The 16,759-nt window shown below is 35.3% G+C and overlaps 1 protein-coding gene across 1 annotated transcript; it reads left to right on the top strand.

Annotated features, from left to right (window-relative positions):
• The first annotated feature begins 13,002 nt into the window (after window positions 1-13,002).
• On the top strand, window positions 13,003-15,381 carry LOC131062745 (transcription repressor MYB6). Its single transcript, XM_057996467.1, has 3 exons — window positions 13,003-13,138; window positions 14,234-14,363; window positions 14,489-15,381. Exons 1-3 carry the CDS (start codon window positions 13,003-13,005, stop codon window positions 15,357-15,359), a joined length of 1,137 nt encoding a protein of 378 aa, XP_057852450.1. The 3' UTR covers window positions 15,360-15,381.
• Window positions 15,382-16,759: the final 1,378 nt, after the last annotated feature.

Below are 16,759 nucleotides of genomic sequence, written 5' to 3'. Positions count from 1 at the left end.
TTTGTATCTTTATGTGCGAAGGTTTAGATGTTGTTGTTTGTTGTAGTAGTATGTTGTATGTAGCATGTAGTAAGTGATTTCCTCTTCAATGGTTGAATCCTTGTCTTGAACGCAACACTTAGCCTTGAATGGAGACTTGGAATGAATGCTTGAATGTTTGAATGCTTGAATGCTCGAGTATAGTTTCCACGCTTTGTACACATATCCTCCTCATGTTCATTCTTACCAAATGAGAGAGAAAAATGTAGTTTATATACTTGTCATTTAGGGTTGATAGACTGATTTTCCCGACCTTAGGCCGACCAGGAAAGATAATTTCCAAATTGCAAACAAAAAGACCCGAGACCCCTTAGGAGACCGGGCCCAAAATAGGCCCAGGGACCAGGGCGCTGGGCGCCCTAGTCCTGAGGGACCAAGGCGCTGGGCGCTCTGGTACCACCTCCCGGGACAGCAGGGTGCAAGGAGGTTCAGGCCAGGGTACTTGAAAAATGCAGTTTTTGGTGTCGTGAGCAAGTTTTGGGGTCTCCATTCAGGTTGCGTGTTGCGTCGCCATCGTGAAGACCGAAATGCAGTCGAAATTGCAAGTGTCGCAATTTTAGGACGCTACATTTAGCCCCCACTTTAGCGGGAGTATGTATGCTCATACTTCCGGTAAAGTACAAGGAAACAACATTGAAAGACTTTCACCACGTCAAGGAGGCAAGATACACTAAGCCCCCAGTGGACTAAGGATCTTACGGCTTCGATTGACAAAGTAAAAGGGAAGATCACGAGGGAGAACCATGACTGTCAGTAGTAAGGTTCCCTCACTATGAGTCATGCAAAAGAAAGATATCAAAAATTCTCAAGGCAAGGTTAAATTTGCCAAGAAATTCTCAAGTATCTTGAAAAGATATGAACGGGATGTATGCCCCCCTACGTTAAAGCGATCGCACACGCCTCACCGGGGGTGATTGTTTTAACGTAGTGATACACATAAGAAATGAGAAAGGAAAGGAGCATGTTATCGCAAGGATTTAGCCCCCAAGTGTGAGATAAGCCCAAGGATAATAGACACAAAACACAAAGCACGAGGTGACTTCGCTTTCCTCGGGGTCAGTATGCTGTATGATAATTCATGTATATCATATGTATGTATGCATAATTGTTCTTCATTCCCCAATCAAGGAAGGTCACCTAGAAGAAGGGAACACATGTGTCTTTTGAGTCAACATGAGAGAGATCGAGAGATCTCAACGCTTTGCATCGTCCTCAAGTAGACAACACTAAGGACAACAAATAGAAGAATGAGAGTAACATATAGAAGAAGTAACACAAGAGGGGAGGAGAGAATCTGCTATGCTAATGTAACTAGTCTAGCACGTCATCTACCCCCCGATCTTGCTGATCAATGTTTTGGGAAGGCAGGGAACATGCTAGAGGAGGAACATCCAACACAGCAGATGGAGCTATCACAAGATGCAAACAAGGGCTATGTTCATGTTCCAAGCCACGTTGTTCTTGTCTAGGAGCTAGGATAAGTGCTTTAGAAAATTTATTAGATAAATGGTTATCAATATCAACAAGTTCATATTCACTGTCAGAAGCAAGAGAAGTAACATTTTCATCATGAATAACATTTTCATATATATCATCATCAAGATTTATAAAAATAGGATCTTTAACTCACACAGGATCAAGACCATCATGCATCTTATGTTTAGGAGATTTAGGGTCAATGTCCGGCTAAGGAGAAAATGGAATAATGCTTGTTGAAGGTGTTTTTGGAGATAGTAAAGTTTGAGAAGCAGCTGCTTGAGCTCTAAGACGACGCTTTCATCGACGTTCGTGTGCAGAATGATTTCATCTAGTCTTAGTAGGAAGTGAAGAAGATTGAGGAGGAGGGATGTTCTCATCCTTATCACTTGGGTGTTTAGGTTGTGGTCTCTTAGGCTGGATAATAGGAGAAGAAGAAGGTCTCTTCTCTCTATGAAAGGACGGAGGAGGAACTGCTCCATATAAAGGAGGAATTTTTGGTTTAGGAAGGAGACCAAGTCCATCATGACGAGGAGGGATAGGTCTCCTTTTAGGAGGTTTATTAGGCATAGACATAGTTACATCCATAGGGATGGGTTGGGAATCTTCTTGAGGAAAGACATTAGTTTATCTTTCAAAGGAAGAACTTCCCTCTCAAGAATGATAGGAATATCAAGTTTAGGTGTTCTAGGTTCACTTAGAGATAGGATCATATCTGTTTTCCACTTTTGATAAGATTTGAAAAGATGATCACTACGCGGAGGAAGAGATTGGAATTGTTTAGGCCAAAAATAATCAATAGGAACGCTAGAGGTTCTTTCAGCTGGTTTAAAGAGACTATGATTGACAGTAACAACTTCACCATTATGGGGAAATTTCAAACACTTATGAATAGGAGAAGCAATAGCTTTCATGGAAGATAGCCAAGGATAGCCAAGCTTCACACGAAATTGTTCGGAAGATGGAATAATAGCAAAGTTCACATCAAGGGATTTGTTATGGACCTCAATAGGCAATGTAATAGAACCAATTGCAGGAGAAGAAAATGCATCAAATAGTTTCACAATCACATCTGTTTTGTCATAGATCACTTGATTCAATTGCAAAGTAAAAAGAAATTCTTCAGTAATAACATTAATCATGCACGAAGGATCAATAAGCACTCCACGGCAAGGTGTATTCTTGAATTTTGCAACTATATATAAAGGACCATCAGGTGTCCTAATGGTTTCACTGGAATCAAATGTGATGGAAGGTTCTTTAGGGATTTCTTGCTACTCTACAAAGTTAATCACATTCGGAGTCATAGACACAAGACCATCAGATGAAAAAGAGGAATCATTAGTCTCAATCGCATTAGAGGTATGAGAAGGTAATGGATCAGTGAAAATCTGAAGATTTTGGTTAGGACGAGCTACAGATGTGTTGCCTTTATCATTCACTCCAGAAACAGAAATAGTATTATTATCAATCAAATCTTGAATTTTACCCTTTAAAGAAAAACATTTTTCAGTATCATGCCCAAGCTGACGATGAAATTGACAAAAAGATTTGTTATCAAAATAAGGTGAAGTAATCTTTGCAGGATCAATTTGCCTTATAGGAGGAAGAGTAAGAACATTTTGTTTCAATAATTTATTCATAATAATATGCAATGATTCATTCAAAGGAGTATACTTTCTTTCTTTCTTGAAAAATTTAGAAATAGGAGGCACACCTGATGCTGCATTCACATTGTTGTTGATGATGTTTTCATTGAATTTGATGGAATCTCTGTTCGGTTTAAACTTCCCAAATGGTTGTTGACTGCTATCACCCTTATCACTCGGAGCCATAGGATGTGATTGTTCCATTTGACTCACAGTCAGTTGATAATTGTGAAGAGTTGCACACAACTGTTGGAAAGAAGTAAACTCGGAAAACAGAAGTTTGTCTCGAATATCTTTTTGTAAATTAGAAATAAAGATTCTTTGAATATCATTATCAGGCACTGGAAAAGAAATTTGAGCATACAAATGCTTATATCTACCAATGAAATCAGTCACTTTTTCTTTAACACCTTGTTTACAATGCATTAAATCAATCAAAGTAACTTTAGGACTTATATTGTTTTGAAATTGTTGAATGAAAGCATTTGCAAGTTGTTCGAAAGAAGTAATAGAATAAGAAGGCAATGAGCAATACCATTGTAGGGCTTTGTCTCTTAATGTTCTAGTGAATAGTTTTGCAAGCAACCTTTGGTCATAAGAAAAATCAGTACATATTGTTTGAAAAGTCTTAACATGTGTTAGAGGATCACCTTTACCATTATAAAGCTCCAAATGCGGGATTTCAACATGTTTAGGAGGGATAGCTTGAACAATGTCAAGAGAAAGTGGGCTCGCAACATCAAATGTGGGCACACTAAACTTAGATTGATTCATAGAGGCAATTTGTTGTTGTAAAGAAGAGACAGTTTGTGCAAGATTGTTAATGGTCGCTTCAGTCGAAGAATTCATATTAGATGTGTTAGATTGAAATGGAGGTGTTATGTTATTGAAAGAAGGTAGAGAGTAAGGTGGTGGGACCCTATGATAATCAGTCATAGGAAATGATTGGACAAGAGGAACACTACAAGGAGGAATGGAATGGTTAAATGAATTGCCCCCTTGCATCATGTTCATTTGTGAAGATGTAATAGGAACACTCATTGAAGGAATGAATGAAGAAGTCGGATTGAATGAAGGAAGAGGGTTAATCGAAGAAGAGGGATTGCCCCCATGACTAGTGATCATAGGAGGAATGTCTTGTGTAGAAGTAGCCATTATGTTTGATGTAAAGGTAGGTATGCTAGCAATAGAAGTTGTCAAAGGAATAGAATGATTGACTTGTGTAGGAGGTTGTGTATAACCTAAAGATTCGGCACAACTCTTCATAGGCATCACATTCGAGTTCACAATGTGTGCAATACCACGCAAAATATCAATTCCATTCTTATCACTTTGAAGCATATGTTTTAGACCCTCAATTAAAGGAAGAGCTTGACTATCAGGGTATTCTTGAGACATCCATTGTCGAAAATCATCAAATTGGTTATCCAATTTCGAAAGTTGTTCTACAGAAACCTCATGGAGAGCTTCTTCATCATTAGGAGGATTAGAGGAATTACCCATGTCCTCGTTAAAAAGGCTATTCAAATTAGGTTCCATCTCCTCGGTAATTAAACCTCGGAAAGACTTAATTCTACGGCTTCGTCTAACGGGAATAGTGTAGGTAGGGCTTATTGTTGTAAAACTCATGCACTAGAGAGAGAGAGAAAGTTTTGAATTTAGAGGTAGCAATTTTCAGTAAAATCAGCCAATCTTCTGGATTTAAGCTGTTAAATGCAACCACAACAGTCCCCCGAAATTTCGGAAAAAATGTCCAGGACCGTGGCGCTCGGAGTGCAACATGGTCCTTGCAACTTTTTTCGAAATTTGCAGGGATGAAAGGTATGATGATTTTAAAGCCAATCTGAAAAAATTGAGTAATTTTATGATCTGTAGATAGGCCAAATTAAAGTTGCAATCTCGAAATTGAACCCTACCAAGATTGTCGAAAAATGCAAAAATTTGAATTTTGAAAAAGAGAGGGAAACTGAAATTTTAAATTTTATGATTTTAGAGGGAATGCCAAAAGCAATGCAAGTTTTGAAATTCAAAAGTTGACTCAATTTCACGCAAAATTCAATTTTGAAAGCGGAAATTAAAGTTGTTGTAATTAAGCACTTAATTTCAAAAGTCACAAATTGCAAGAATTTGAATAAAACACTGAAATTTTGAATGAATGCAAACACACTTTTCAGATTTAGGACAGTAAGAACACAATTTTGACACAAAATTTCAATTTCAATGATTTTTGAATGTTTAGAAGCCTTAATCCAAGCAATCACAAGACCAACTTTGACTGTAATTTTGAAGGTGTTAAAATTGATAAAATCAGCCAAAATTCTGGTTTTTAGCAGGAAAATACAGTAAGATCTCGCTCCTGAAATTTCGGAAAAAATGTCGGGGACGATGGCGCTCGGCGCCACGGTCCTCGCAACTTTTTTCCAAATTTTCAGGGATGAAAGATATTGTGATTTTATTGCGGAATCCAAAGTTACAGCTGATTTGGAGATGTTTTGTTCAGTAAAATTGTCGGACAAAGGTTGAATCAAGAGGGTTTCAAAAATTAGGGTTTTGACACTTAACCACTTAATTTTCAAAATTAAAGCATAGATATGAATTGATAATTTGTAATAGAAGGGCAGATCTGAAACAAGCATTAACATTTAGACATTTCGCAAGTTCAATTACTAAAAAGAAATTTTAGGGTTTTAATGCAATCACCTCTAAAATTTTGCAAAAGATCAAACATGGAAATGTAATCAATTTTTTCAAATCTAAGCATGAAAAATCAGAAAGGATGTTCACGTTGGGTTCACCAAAATGTAAAGCGGAAAATCGCGATCGAACCCTAGTTGTTCTCCCCTCTTCCAACTCCGAGGAGAGAGAAGGGAGGTTCGCTAGGATTGGATGGTTTTCACTTAGGGGAGAGACTTTACATTCAAAAGAGGGGTTGAAACCCACAAGATCCAATCTCACACAATGCAAGATTGGATGCTAAATGTGTTTCAAGGGTTAAGAAAGCAAGGTTACCCTCTTTTGTAAAGAATGTGCATAGAAGAATTAAGCTAGGAATGCATAGAAAGTGAGAAAGATTCGCTTATAAACTGAGATATGGATATAGGATGAAGCTGCAGACCTAGAATTAGCAGTGAAATGTCGATACGGCGCTGTCCTGCGAATTTGAGCAAAAGTTGTCGGGACGATGGCGCCCGGCGCCACGGTCCTCCGAAAAATCTGCGAAACGAAGGGGGATCTGTTCGTCTCTGCACAAGGATTCCAGATCTTCAATTTCAGCCGCGTACCTACAACCTACACACAGAAAAGCGAAGACGATTGGGGGGTTAGGGATTAGGGGTTTGCCTTTAGGTCAAACCCCGGTTTTGGAATTAACCAAGAAATGAGCAAGAGCTGTAAATGTAAATGACTGTAAAACAAGTACTAATACCTTGTTCTAAGGATGTTTGTATCCTTATGTGCGAAGGTTTAGATGTTGTTGTTTGTTGTAGTAGTATGTTGTATGTAGCATGTAGTAAGTGATCTCCTCTTCAATGGTTGAATCCTTGTCTTGAATGCAACACTTAGCCTTGAATGGAGACTTGGAATGAATGCTTGAATGTTTGAATGCTTGAATGCTTGAGTATAGTTTCCACGCTTTGTACACATATCCTCCTCATGTTCATTCTTACCAAATGAGAGAGAAAAATGTAGTTTATATACTTGTCATTTAGGGTTGATAGACTGATTTTCCCGACCTTAGGCCGACCAGGAAAGATAATTTCCAAATTGCAAACAAAAAGATCCGAGACCCCTTAGGAGACCGGGCCCAAAATAGGCCCAGGGACCAGGGCGCTGGGCGCCCTGGTCCTGGGGGGCCAGGGCGCTGGGCGCCCTGGTCCTGGGGGGCCAGGGCGCTGGGTGCCCTGGTCCTGAGGGACCAGGGCGCTGGGCGCTCTGGTCCCACCTCCCGGGACAGCAGGGTGCAAGGAGGTTCAGGCCAGGGTACTTGAAAAATGCAGTTTTTGGTGTCGTGAGCAAGTTTCGGAGTCTCCATTCAGGTTGCGTGTTGCGTCGCCATCGTGAAGACCGAAATGCAGTTGAAATTGCAAGTGTCGCAATTTTAGGACGCTACACCAGTAGAAGTACAGAGGAGGCTACTTGACAAAATTTATCAGAGGTGGAGCACCTAGATCCATATGATATCCTTGCATATAGTTGTAATTAATGCATCATAAAGATATGCACACAAGGAATATTTTGAGCTACTTTGTAGAATTTTGTAAATGTAGCAAATAGGATTTTGACATGTGTCACAAGTCAGCCTAAAGCTTGTTTTGCTCCCTTGTTATTATAAAAGGGAATTCAGCACCATTATGATAGGATTCTAAAAATTTTCAAGAAGTAGAATGTAATAGGCGAAGAGAAATAGAAATAGTGTGAACATTTCCTTACTATAGATGTATTTTGGTAATGTATATTGATATATTTGAAGATTAATGAAAGAGTGTCATTTTCAGACTGCCTTATATTTTGTGTCCACATATTGTATGAATTTTTAGGTTAATGGCATATGAATTTGTCTTCCTCAAGTATGAATGTGTGATTGAAATGTGGGTCTCTTTTAATGAAAGAGTTAAAGTCTACTTTTAAGATTACTGCAATATGTGTTTGATTTAAAGTATAGGTCATTCTATTGTGAATTTTAGAACAAATTGTTCAAGTCGTGAAATGTTCAGAGTGCTAATTGAATGGTTACATAGAAAATATTGACATTATGTGGGTTGGACTCTGGTTGAATTGCCCTCAATAATGATTTTTTTATAGTCCCTGTCCTCAAAGTTGCCACTATTTCCACCACATTAGATGTTTAAAAGTTTGGGTTAACTCTGTAGGCTACCACCACTTTGCCACCTAGATCTCAGACGACCCCATCCACACCCACCCAACCTAGGTTCCCTTTAGAAGAACCATAAAATTTTAGTTTTAACCATCCAAAGTCAAGCGAATGGGAGGGAGGGGGTGTGGGGACCTATTATTTCCAAGTGTTATGCCATGGAGATTTCAGATCTTAGTTTACATTTGTAGGCTAAGATCTCATTTTTGATATATATAATTTCCTTGGAATTGAGATCACTTGAATTTTTTCTAGGATAAGTGTTGACCAACCCAAGTATTCTCTTGATATACTATCATAGTTCCAAGTGGCCACTTTTAATCCTACCCCAACGCCATTTTTTTATGGATGTCAAATGAAGGCTTATTGTCCAACATTAGACAAAATTGAATATATTTTTACCAACCCCTTTTTAGAGAGAAAATATGTTTATTTTTTAGCTCTTTCATGAGTAAGAGACACTATCCCTTTTTGTGGATTATTTAGTCCTTCCACTTCAATCCTTGGGATAGAGTGTTTTTCTATGGGTTGTTTCATTCCATTCTTTTAGCAAGGTACACTTTCAATTTTTTTGTTAGGGCTCACTTTATCTTTCCTAAATTGCACTTATGGGGGTTATTCTAGTGTATTTATTTATTTATTTATTGCACTATATATTAAATTTCTATCATTTTCTTATATAAATTATGAAGTAGTTGGACACATATGCCATCTCTTTGATTGATGTGAATACATTCCACCTCTAACCCATTCAAATCCTTGACTAATAATAGTTAGGTACCACCTCTCCCTCATCAAGTTGAGTTTACTTTACACTATTGCTCCCATATGTAATGCTAATCCTCCAAATCACTAAATACTTTTCATCATTTTATCATCTTAAAAATACATGTATAAGAATTATGTCACTTTTTCCTTTTAATATCATTACATGTTTATTATCATAATTCTATTTTGATTTTAGCAAGATTTAATTTTATCAATCATTCTTCATTATTAAATCAAACAAAAAGAAATACAAATCTCAAATTATTTTATTTATTAATAATTAGTTTATTTTAGGTATGTGTGTAAATTTAATTTAATTTACATTGTCTATTTTGATTTAATTTGAAAAGCTTATTTTTTTTAATATATTTATCATACTTTTATGTAACATTCAATTTTATTTTTTGAACAATCACCATTTATTATTTTGATATTTCTTTTATATTGTTTTTAAATTGCAATAAATATTTAATACTTATATATCACTCATTTTAACACCCTTTGGTACCATGTGAAACACTTTTGACCTTAAGTTATGAACCGGTGACGTCACAAACGAGGGACCTTATCCTTAATGCCCTTTGGTACCACGTGAAATGCTTTTGACCTAGAGTTATGAACCAGTGACATCACAAATGAGGGACCTTGTCCCCATTTATCAACGCCGAGACTCAAACCCATGACATATTTGATCAATAAAGATACAAGCCTACAATCACAATAACCTAGAAGTTTGAATCTTGACAGACACAACAAAACCACCACTTAACCAACAAACTACGAAAGAAATCCTACTTATTTAATAATTTTATTTATAATTATTTATATATTTTAAAATTTTGATATTTTGATATATCTATAATAAATCTGTGAACAAATTAATTTGTCTTTAATGCTTATAATATTAAATGCTTATTACATACTTACCTCCCTACATAATTAAACAATTATTAGTATCTTGTACCTTTAATTCATTGAATATTAGAAATCTTCTCCTACTTCTCCGCACTTTAAAATTCATTAAACCTTCAAAAGTGAAAAGTTTTTCACGTGGTATACATTGGAAAACAGTGAGTCAAGATTGGCATTCTTGAATATTGGCCCTCACTTTTGAAGAAAACGTGTTTGCAATCAAGTAGAGCCGTGTAATTTTTGAAGATTAGTTGTATTCATTATGCGAAGCAAGCATGTCATTATGATCTAACGCAGGACGCCATGTTTTGGAAGAACGTTGGCTGTCTTCATCCATGGAAAGAGATTGGTAAATCAAATTAAACAAAAAAAAATGATAGATACAATGTATACCCACTTTGCTGATGGGTAGATAAAGTTAGGCTTGACAACGCCCTTGCTGCTTTTGAATTTTTTGGATTTTTGTCCCTCTATGTCAAACAATGTGCGTATCAAAGTAGACTGGACCAACAGTGAAAATTAAGAACATCAACGAATGTCAAAAGACAATCACAAGCCACGACATTTCAGGGTCGAAGGGAACAACAAAATATATCCACAAAATACCACAAAAGAATAGGACCATCTTTGAGGATGTTTGAATCTATTAGAGTGCCATCTTTAAGGATGTTTGAATCTATTAGTGTTTTGTTTCGATAGAGTATAATTATAACTATTTAAATTAGAGTCTATTTTGTGTTAATTGTTGAGAATTGAAGAGTTTTAAAGAGGATAATTGAATTTTCATGTTGAAGGGTGAAATATCATGGGGAGGATCATGAGTCGCAAGTGATTTCAAAACTTTACTTATCACCATCAATGAGGTGTTGTTCTTTGACTTCATCTTGTCTAATCCTCTCTTAAGAGAAGTCAAACACTTTTTGGAGGAGGAAAGGATCCTATGGATACCTAAATTGTCTATGGTTAGTCCTTGAAGCACCACATGTAGTAGAAGCATGTCTCGACTTGTGGCAATTGGTGTACATCACAAGGGACCCCTTATACTCAATTTGTTGCAACCAATCTTCTTGCTTTGAAGATAAAGTGATTAAGGAAAGGCACTACTTTTCAACAACAATGTTAACACAAAATCTTGGAAAGAGGAAGTGTTTCTTGGAACTAGTAATATTAACAATCACAATGAGATCCCTCAAAGAGTTGGCTATAGTTGTGGAGACTTCCTTATTTCAATATTCTAATTGTAAGCTAGGGAGTCAAACCTGCATAGGGACTTTTTCAATGCTAGATATATTACTTGATTCAAACCTAGTTTCTATTTGTTAAAGATAACACACTATTTACCAAGAAACCATGATTAAATTTTTTTGAAAGTTAGTAAACAATTTGCTTAAGTTTAATTTCATTTTTATTTTATTTATTCGTATGAACAATTAAATTTTTACATAAACATTAATGGTTGAAAGTTATTTGTTATTTCAGTTTCATTATCTAGGAGAAGCTGATATCTTTTTGGAGGAGGGAAGGATCCTATGGACACCTATATTGTTTTTGTTTTGTCTTTGAAGCACCAGATGTAGTAGAAGCATATCCTGGCTTGTGACAATTGAGGTACATCACGAGGGACCCCTTATTCAATTCCTTGCAACCAATCTCCAATCTTTTAAGATAAAGTGATTGAGGAAAGACACTAACTACTTTTTAACAACAATGTTGACACAAAATTGAGTAAAGAGGAAGTGTTTCTTGGAACTGGTCACTGTATCAATCATAATGAGATCCCTCAAAGAGTGGGCTATAGCTGTACATACTTAGTCATCTCAATACTTAATGGTAAGCTAGAAAGTCAAACCTACATAGAGACATTTTCAATGACAGATATGTTAAGTTCAAAACATAATTCCCACATCTTGAAAATAAAACTCTATCTACCAAGAAACCACAATTAAAATTTAATAAAAAAATTACATAAACTGAATTTTATTTTATTTTATTTTTTTATACAAACAATTGAATTTTAAATTAAACATTAATGATTGAAAGATATTTATTATTTCAATTTCATTGTCAAATTTGTTTAAGAGGCACTCACTATCAAATTGTTAAATGTATTCACATAATAAAACTATTTCGACTAAGCCTCAATCACTTCAATCTAATTTGTCCCCAACTTTATTCTTAGAAAAATACTTTTAATAAAATAAAATTCCTAATAAAACCATTATAAACGAAACAATTTTAATAATAAACAAAAAGCACTTACCAAAAAATATCGTCCACATTAATCAGTTGACATCCGACGAAGCTCTCTCCTTTTGTCGGGTAACAGGTAAGTTGTCATGATTATTTTCAACTTCAAGATGGGAAAGCTAGCAGAAAAAATGTTGGTGCATGCATTCAAACCTTGACTAGAACGTAGAATTTTAGGGCTGCCTTTCATCCTTTCAAACGAAAACCTAAATTTTATACAGGAGAGAACGTAGATCTTCCATTAAACAAAACATTTACGAAGAATTCTATATATTTCTAGGACTAGTGAAAGCTCCATTCCATGGCCTCTCTGTTTAAAAAATAAATAAATTAATCTTTTTAATAACTTTCCTGCACATTTCTGACAGGTGTGTATATGTAAGCTATTCAATAAACAATCAATTGTTTAAAAGTATTAATCTTTTTAATAACTTTCCTGCACATTTCTGACAGGTGTGTATATGTAAGCTATTCAATAAACAATCAATTGTTCAGGTGCGTGAATAATCAGATTTCAGTGGCCATTAAAATATCATAATATCATCTGCACTAGTGGTTTTTGACATAAGGGTATGCTGCTCACTAAATTTGAATGTTTCTAAGTAATAAGCACGCCATGATAGTGCCTGTCAAGCCCAGATGGATTAATTTATTCTTCTTCTCAAATGAATACGATGGAGAGATCAAGTCAAAGAGATCAAGGTTAGTTTTCACTGCCTTTCATAACATGTTCGTAGAATCCCACCACATTAAATTAATTAAAAATCCAGAAGTTTTGAAGATTATTTAATTAGATTGTGGTATTGATTCGATCCCAAGAAGGACAACCAGAAGATCACATGACGTTTAACTCGGTGGACTGCAAATTACAAACACTAAATGATAGGACCCACACTCAACTACTCTATGTTTCTGATTTCTCTATATACATTATTAGGTTGTCTCAGTTTTCTATAGTTTTCAAACATCAAGGCATACCCAGAGAAAGAGATTGCTTAGTTGGGGTTCTACAAGAAGGCGGAGTATTGAGATTATTGAAAGATGGGGAGAGCACCTTGTTGTGATAAAACTACTGTGAAGAAAGGGCCATGGTGCCCTGAAGAAGATTCTATACTGAAGACCTATATAGAGAAAAATGGGACTGGAGGCAATTGGATAGCTCTTCCCCAAAAGGCTGGTATGCAGTCTTCCTTCATGTTTAGTTATTTGATTTCATGAAGTGCATTTAGAGGAAACCAAATTAGAAACCCTGTTGCTTTCCAAGAAAGTTTTGTGATAGGAGATTGTTCTGGTTTGGAAGGGCTTAAAGAGAAGTCATATTGTGGTCCCTGTGATTGTAGTTTATCAGAAGACTCGGGTACTAGAAAATCCACACAAATGTTAAGATAATGAAATAGCCTTAAAAGATGAATAATCCATCTAATGTTTGAATTTTTATGTGGACTTGTGGTAGCTCGAGGATGTTAATGTTTGGATTGTTTATCCTGAAAGCCATGTGATAGTCTAAACTTGAAATTGTTGATCCATTAGCTGTGTGTTTGTCTTTGGGTGTTTAGAGATGATAGAATGTTTTTGGTTCAAATTTAGAAGAGTAGATTTGAGGATTTGCTATGAAAGGCGAGCAAGTGTACTGTGGTCCCCAAGACAGTTGGTATGACAATGCACCGGCTGTTTATGGACAACGGTGTTTATTACTATCGCAGAGTAGATTTCAGGGTTGATTCATGTGGGTCTTTTTTTAATATTGGTAATTGTTTACAAATATTTTGTTCATATGACCATCAACATGAAATTAATACAATTTCTTATCATATTGTTAATCTTTTTGAGTAATCATATTAGAAATCATTTATGGAAGATCACGAGTCACAGCATAGAAATCTACTTATTTAGAAATCACTTCTACATTAGAAACCGATTATAAAAGACCAAGAACCACAACTTAAAAATCCTGTACAGTTTGAAGTTGATTGTCCACAATAGAAATTCAATACTTTTGAACATATATCACATCTATTTTTAGGCTATTAGCTTCTGCATTTGTAGGAACCATATTAATGCTTTTATCATTGTTTGTGATTATTAGTTGTCTCCGTTTGAGCAGGCAGTATTCCTCAAGCCTTTCAGAGTGTTTGTAAGAGAGGTTTAGATATTAAGCATGTGTAATGTTGTTTATTTATTGGGTTCAGATTTCTTGATTAAGAACGCAATAATCAAGATATTGTAATTCTGCCACTTTTTCATTGTATAAATCCTGAGTGCTTTGGTGCAGGCCTAAAAAGATGCGGAAAGAGCTGCAGACTTAGATGGTTGAATTACCTGAGGCCCAATATAAGGCATGGAGGATTCTCAGAAGAAGAAGATAATATCATTGTCAATCTCTATAGTAGTATTGGAAGCAGGTAAGGTCCAAACTGTCCTCTAAGAAGTTTAGAGCAACGAAGAAAGAAAAAGCACACTTTATCTCTCATTCAAATGACTGTTTTCTAGTGGTTTTTATGAGATCTAACACATAAATTTCATTCAGGTGGTCTATCATTGCAGCCAACTTGCCAGGAAGAACAGATAACGATATAAAGAACTACTGGAACACAAGATTGAGGAGGAAACTGTTTGGTAAACGCAAGTATCAACACAATCGTCGTAATGAAGTAGCAGGCTCAGACCCAGCAGAAAAAACTGAAGTGAATGACCTAAAAGGGTATGTGTCCTCACAGGCCAACACAAGTACAAATATATATGGGACACAAGCGTCCTTTCATGGAGTATTCCCCCAGCTGTTTGAACAAAACACCTGTACTCAGGTAGCCACCATGGCTGACACAAGCCCAAGCACATTACAAGATACATTTCATCTAAATCACCAACAAGGATTTGATCAGAATATGCTCATATCTGAACATGATTGTTCCTTGAAGAAGCTGATAGAGAGCCTTGAATCATCTCTTATTGATCATAGAAACGACATAACGATGAACACTTCTCAAATGCAGCTACCCAACAGCAATAGTAATAATAACATTGATTCTTCTTTAGAAACAATGGCCCTGGATTTAGATGAGATTGAAGCAGCCCTTCCACTGGAATATGGAAGATTTAGAGAGAATCATGAAAATTCAGAAAGCCCAACTGTATTGGATGCAGGAGAGTTACCTTATAATGATGATTCACTAGTGTTTTCTGCAAAATCATCTATAATTAGTCATGGATCTCCTCATAGAAACTACCAATCAGACTGGATAGAGACTTTCAATGCAGAGATTAACAACAAAATGAACTTGGGAGCCTACATAGCATCTATGGATTGGAATGATCTTTTCAACTGTACAAACAATTATGAAAGCTATAGGATAGTCCAGGAACAGAGAGAAGGCGATTATGAAGGAATATTACTCTAGCAGATACTTCTTCTGCCTTGCAAATAGGTTATAAGAGAAAGAATGATTGTTTATTTAATATTTATTTATTTATTTATTTAGATTATGGTTATTTACAAAATCAATGGAATGAAGAGTATGTTTATATAGCAATTCTCCTCCTATAGATTATATGTTATGTACGTTATCAGAACAAATATGGAGGAATGGAAACTAACATTCTGAAGCTTTCTCTTGTTTCAAAGATGACGTACAATATATGCTATTACGTTATTATTACCTTGTAGAGAAACTTTATGGAGGGCTGATAAGAAGCAAGAACTAATAGGATGATAACATTACATTTGTTAGACAGATATATGAGGAGTATAGTGAACATCACTATCTATATGAGACTTTTATCTCCGTGGAGATTGCGTCGAGTTTAGATCGAGAATATTGTTGTTTTAAAATAATTTATATGAAGTGTCTTGTATGTGAGGGTACATTGAATGTGAATTTATTGGATCACCACTAATGTGAAAATAAAGATAAATCTAGTAGTTTAGGTTTGAAAGGTAATTGTATAATTGTTTTATAATTATAATTTAAGTGTGTAATTATTTTTTCCACATCTATATATAATTTAATGAAAACATTTAAAAAACAAATAGTGTCAATTGTTTGGACTTATTGAATGGATCCATGAATATTAAAATAATATTAAACCAATGGTAGAAGTCTCCAACACCAAAGTTTGCTTTGTGTAGAGGAGAAACTAGAAAACAAATGAATTTCATGAGATTCATTTATAACATCATATATATCTAATATTTTTAAGAATGAAAGTTGTAAATAAAAATGGGTGTCAAAAATATTATTATAAATCCAAGGAGACTTTAATGAAGGACACTACTAAAGCAATACTTATTTTGACATTTTTTCTTGAAAGATGAAGCGATCCAATTTCATGAAGATTATAATATCGATTTTAATAAATTCATCAATCATGCATCCTTGTGTAGAAGATAATAGGTTGAATTAAGAAGAAAGAAAATTGTTATATCTATATCCTTGTGTAGGAGATAAAGTTGAATTTAGTGAGCATAAACTACCTTAGAGAAATTAACCAACTAGCATGCATATAGAGATAACTTTTTGTTTGTAAAACATCACTTAATGCAACATATTCAACTAAATTCTCATATGCATTCCACATCCATATGCATGATATACACATATTCATCACGAACAAAATCACAAAAACACTATATGCAAGTGGAAATAAATACATAGATCTACAACTATCTTTCCCTAGGGTATCTTAATGCCATTACCTAATCTATCTATAGAAGATAACCCCATCAAGAGCATATCATCATAAGCATAACATCATAATTACTATCATTATCTCTTTTCATGCATACATGTGATACTGCACT

This window comes from Cryptomeria japonica, chromosome 9, assembly GCF_030272615.1.
Source record: "Cryptomeria japonica chromosome 9, Sugi_1.0, whole genome shotgun sequence".
NCBI lineage: Eukaryota > Viridiplantae > Streptophyta > Pinopsida > Cupressales > Cupressaceae > Cryptomeria > Cryptomeria japonica.
This window is presented reverse-complemented; position numbering and strand designations above follow the sequence as displayed.

Excerpts from the sequence above, each read along its gene's own strand:
- LOC131062745 (XM_057996467.1), top strand. The coding sequence starts at position 13,003 with ATGGGGAGAGCACCTTGTTGTGATAAAACTACTGTGAAGAAAGGGCCA. Across the intron at positions 13,139-14,233 it reads AGCTCTTCCCCAAAAGGCTG|GCCTAAAAAGATGCGGAAAG; the intron begins GTATGCAGTCTT and ends GCTTTGGTGCAG. Across the intron at positions 14,364-14,488 it reads TATAGTAGTATTGGAAGCAG|GTGGTCTATCATTGCAGCCA; the intron begins GTAAGGTCCAAA and ends AATTTCATTCAG.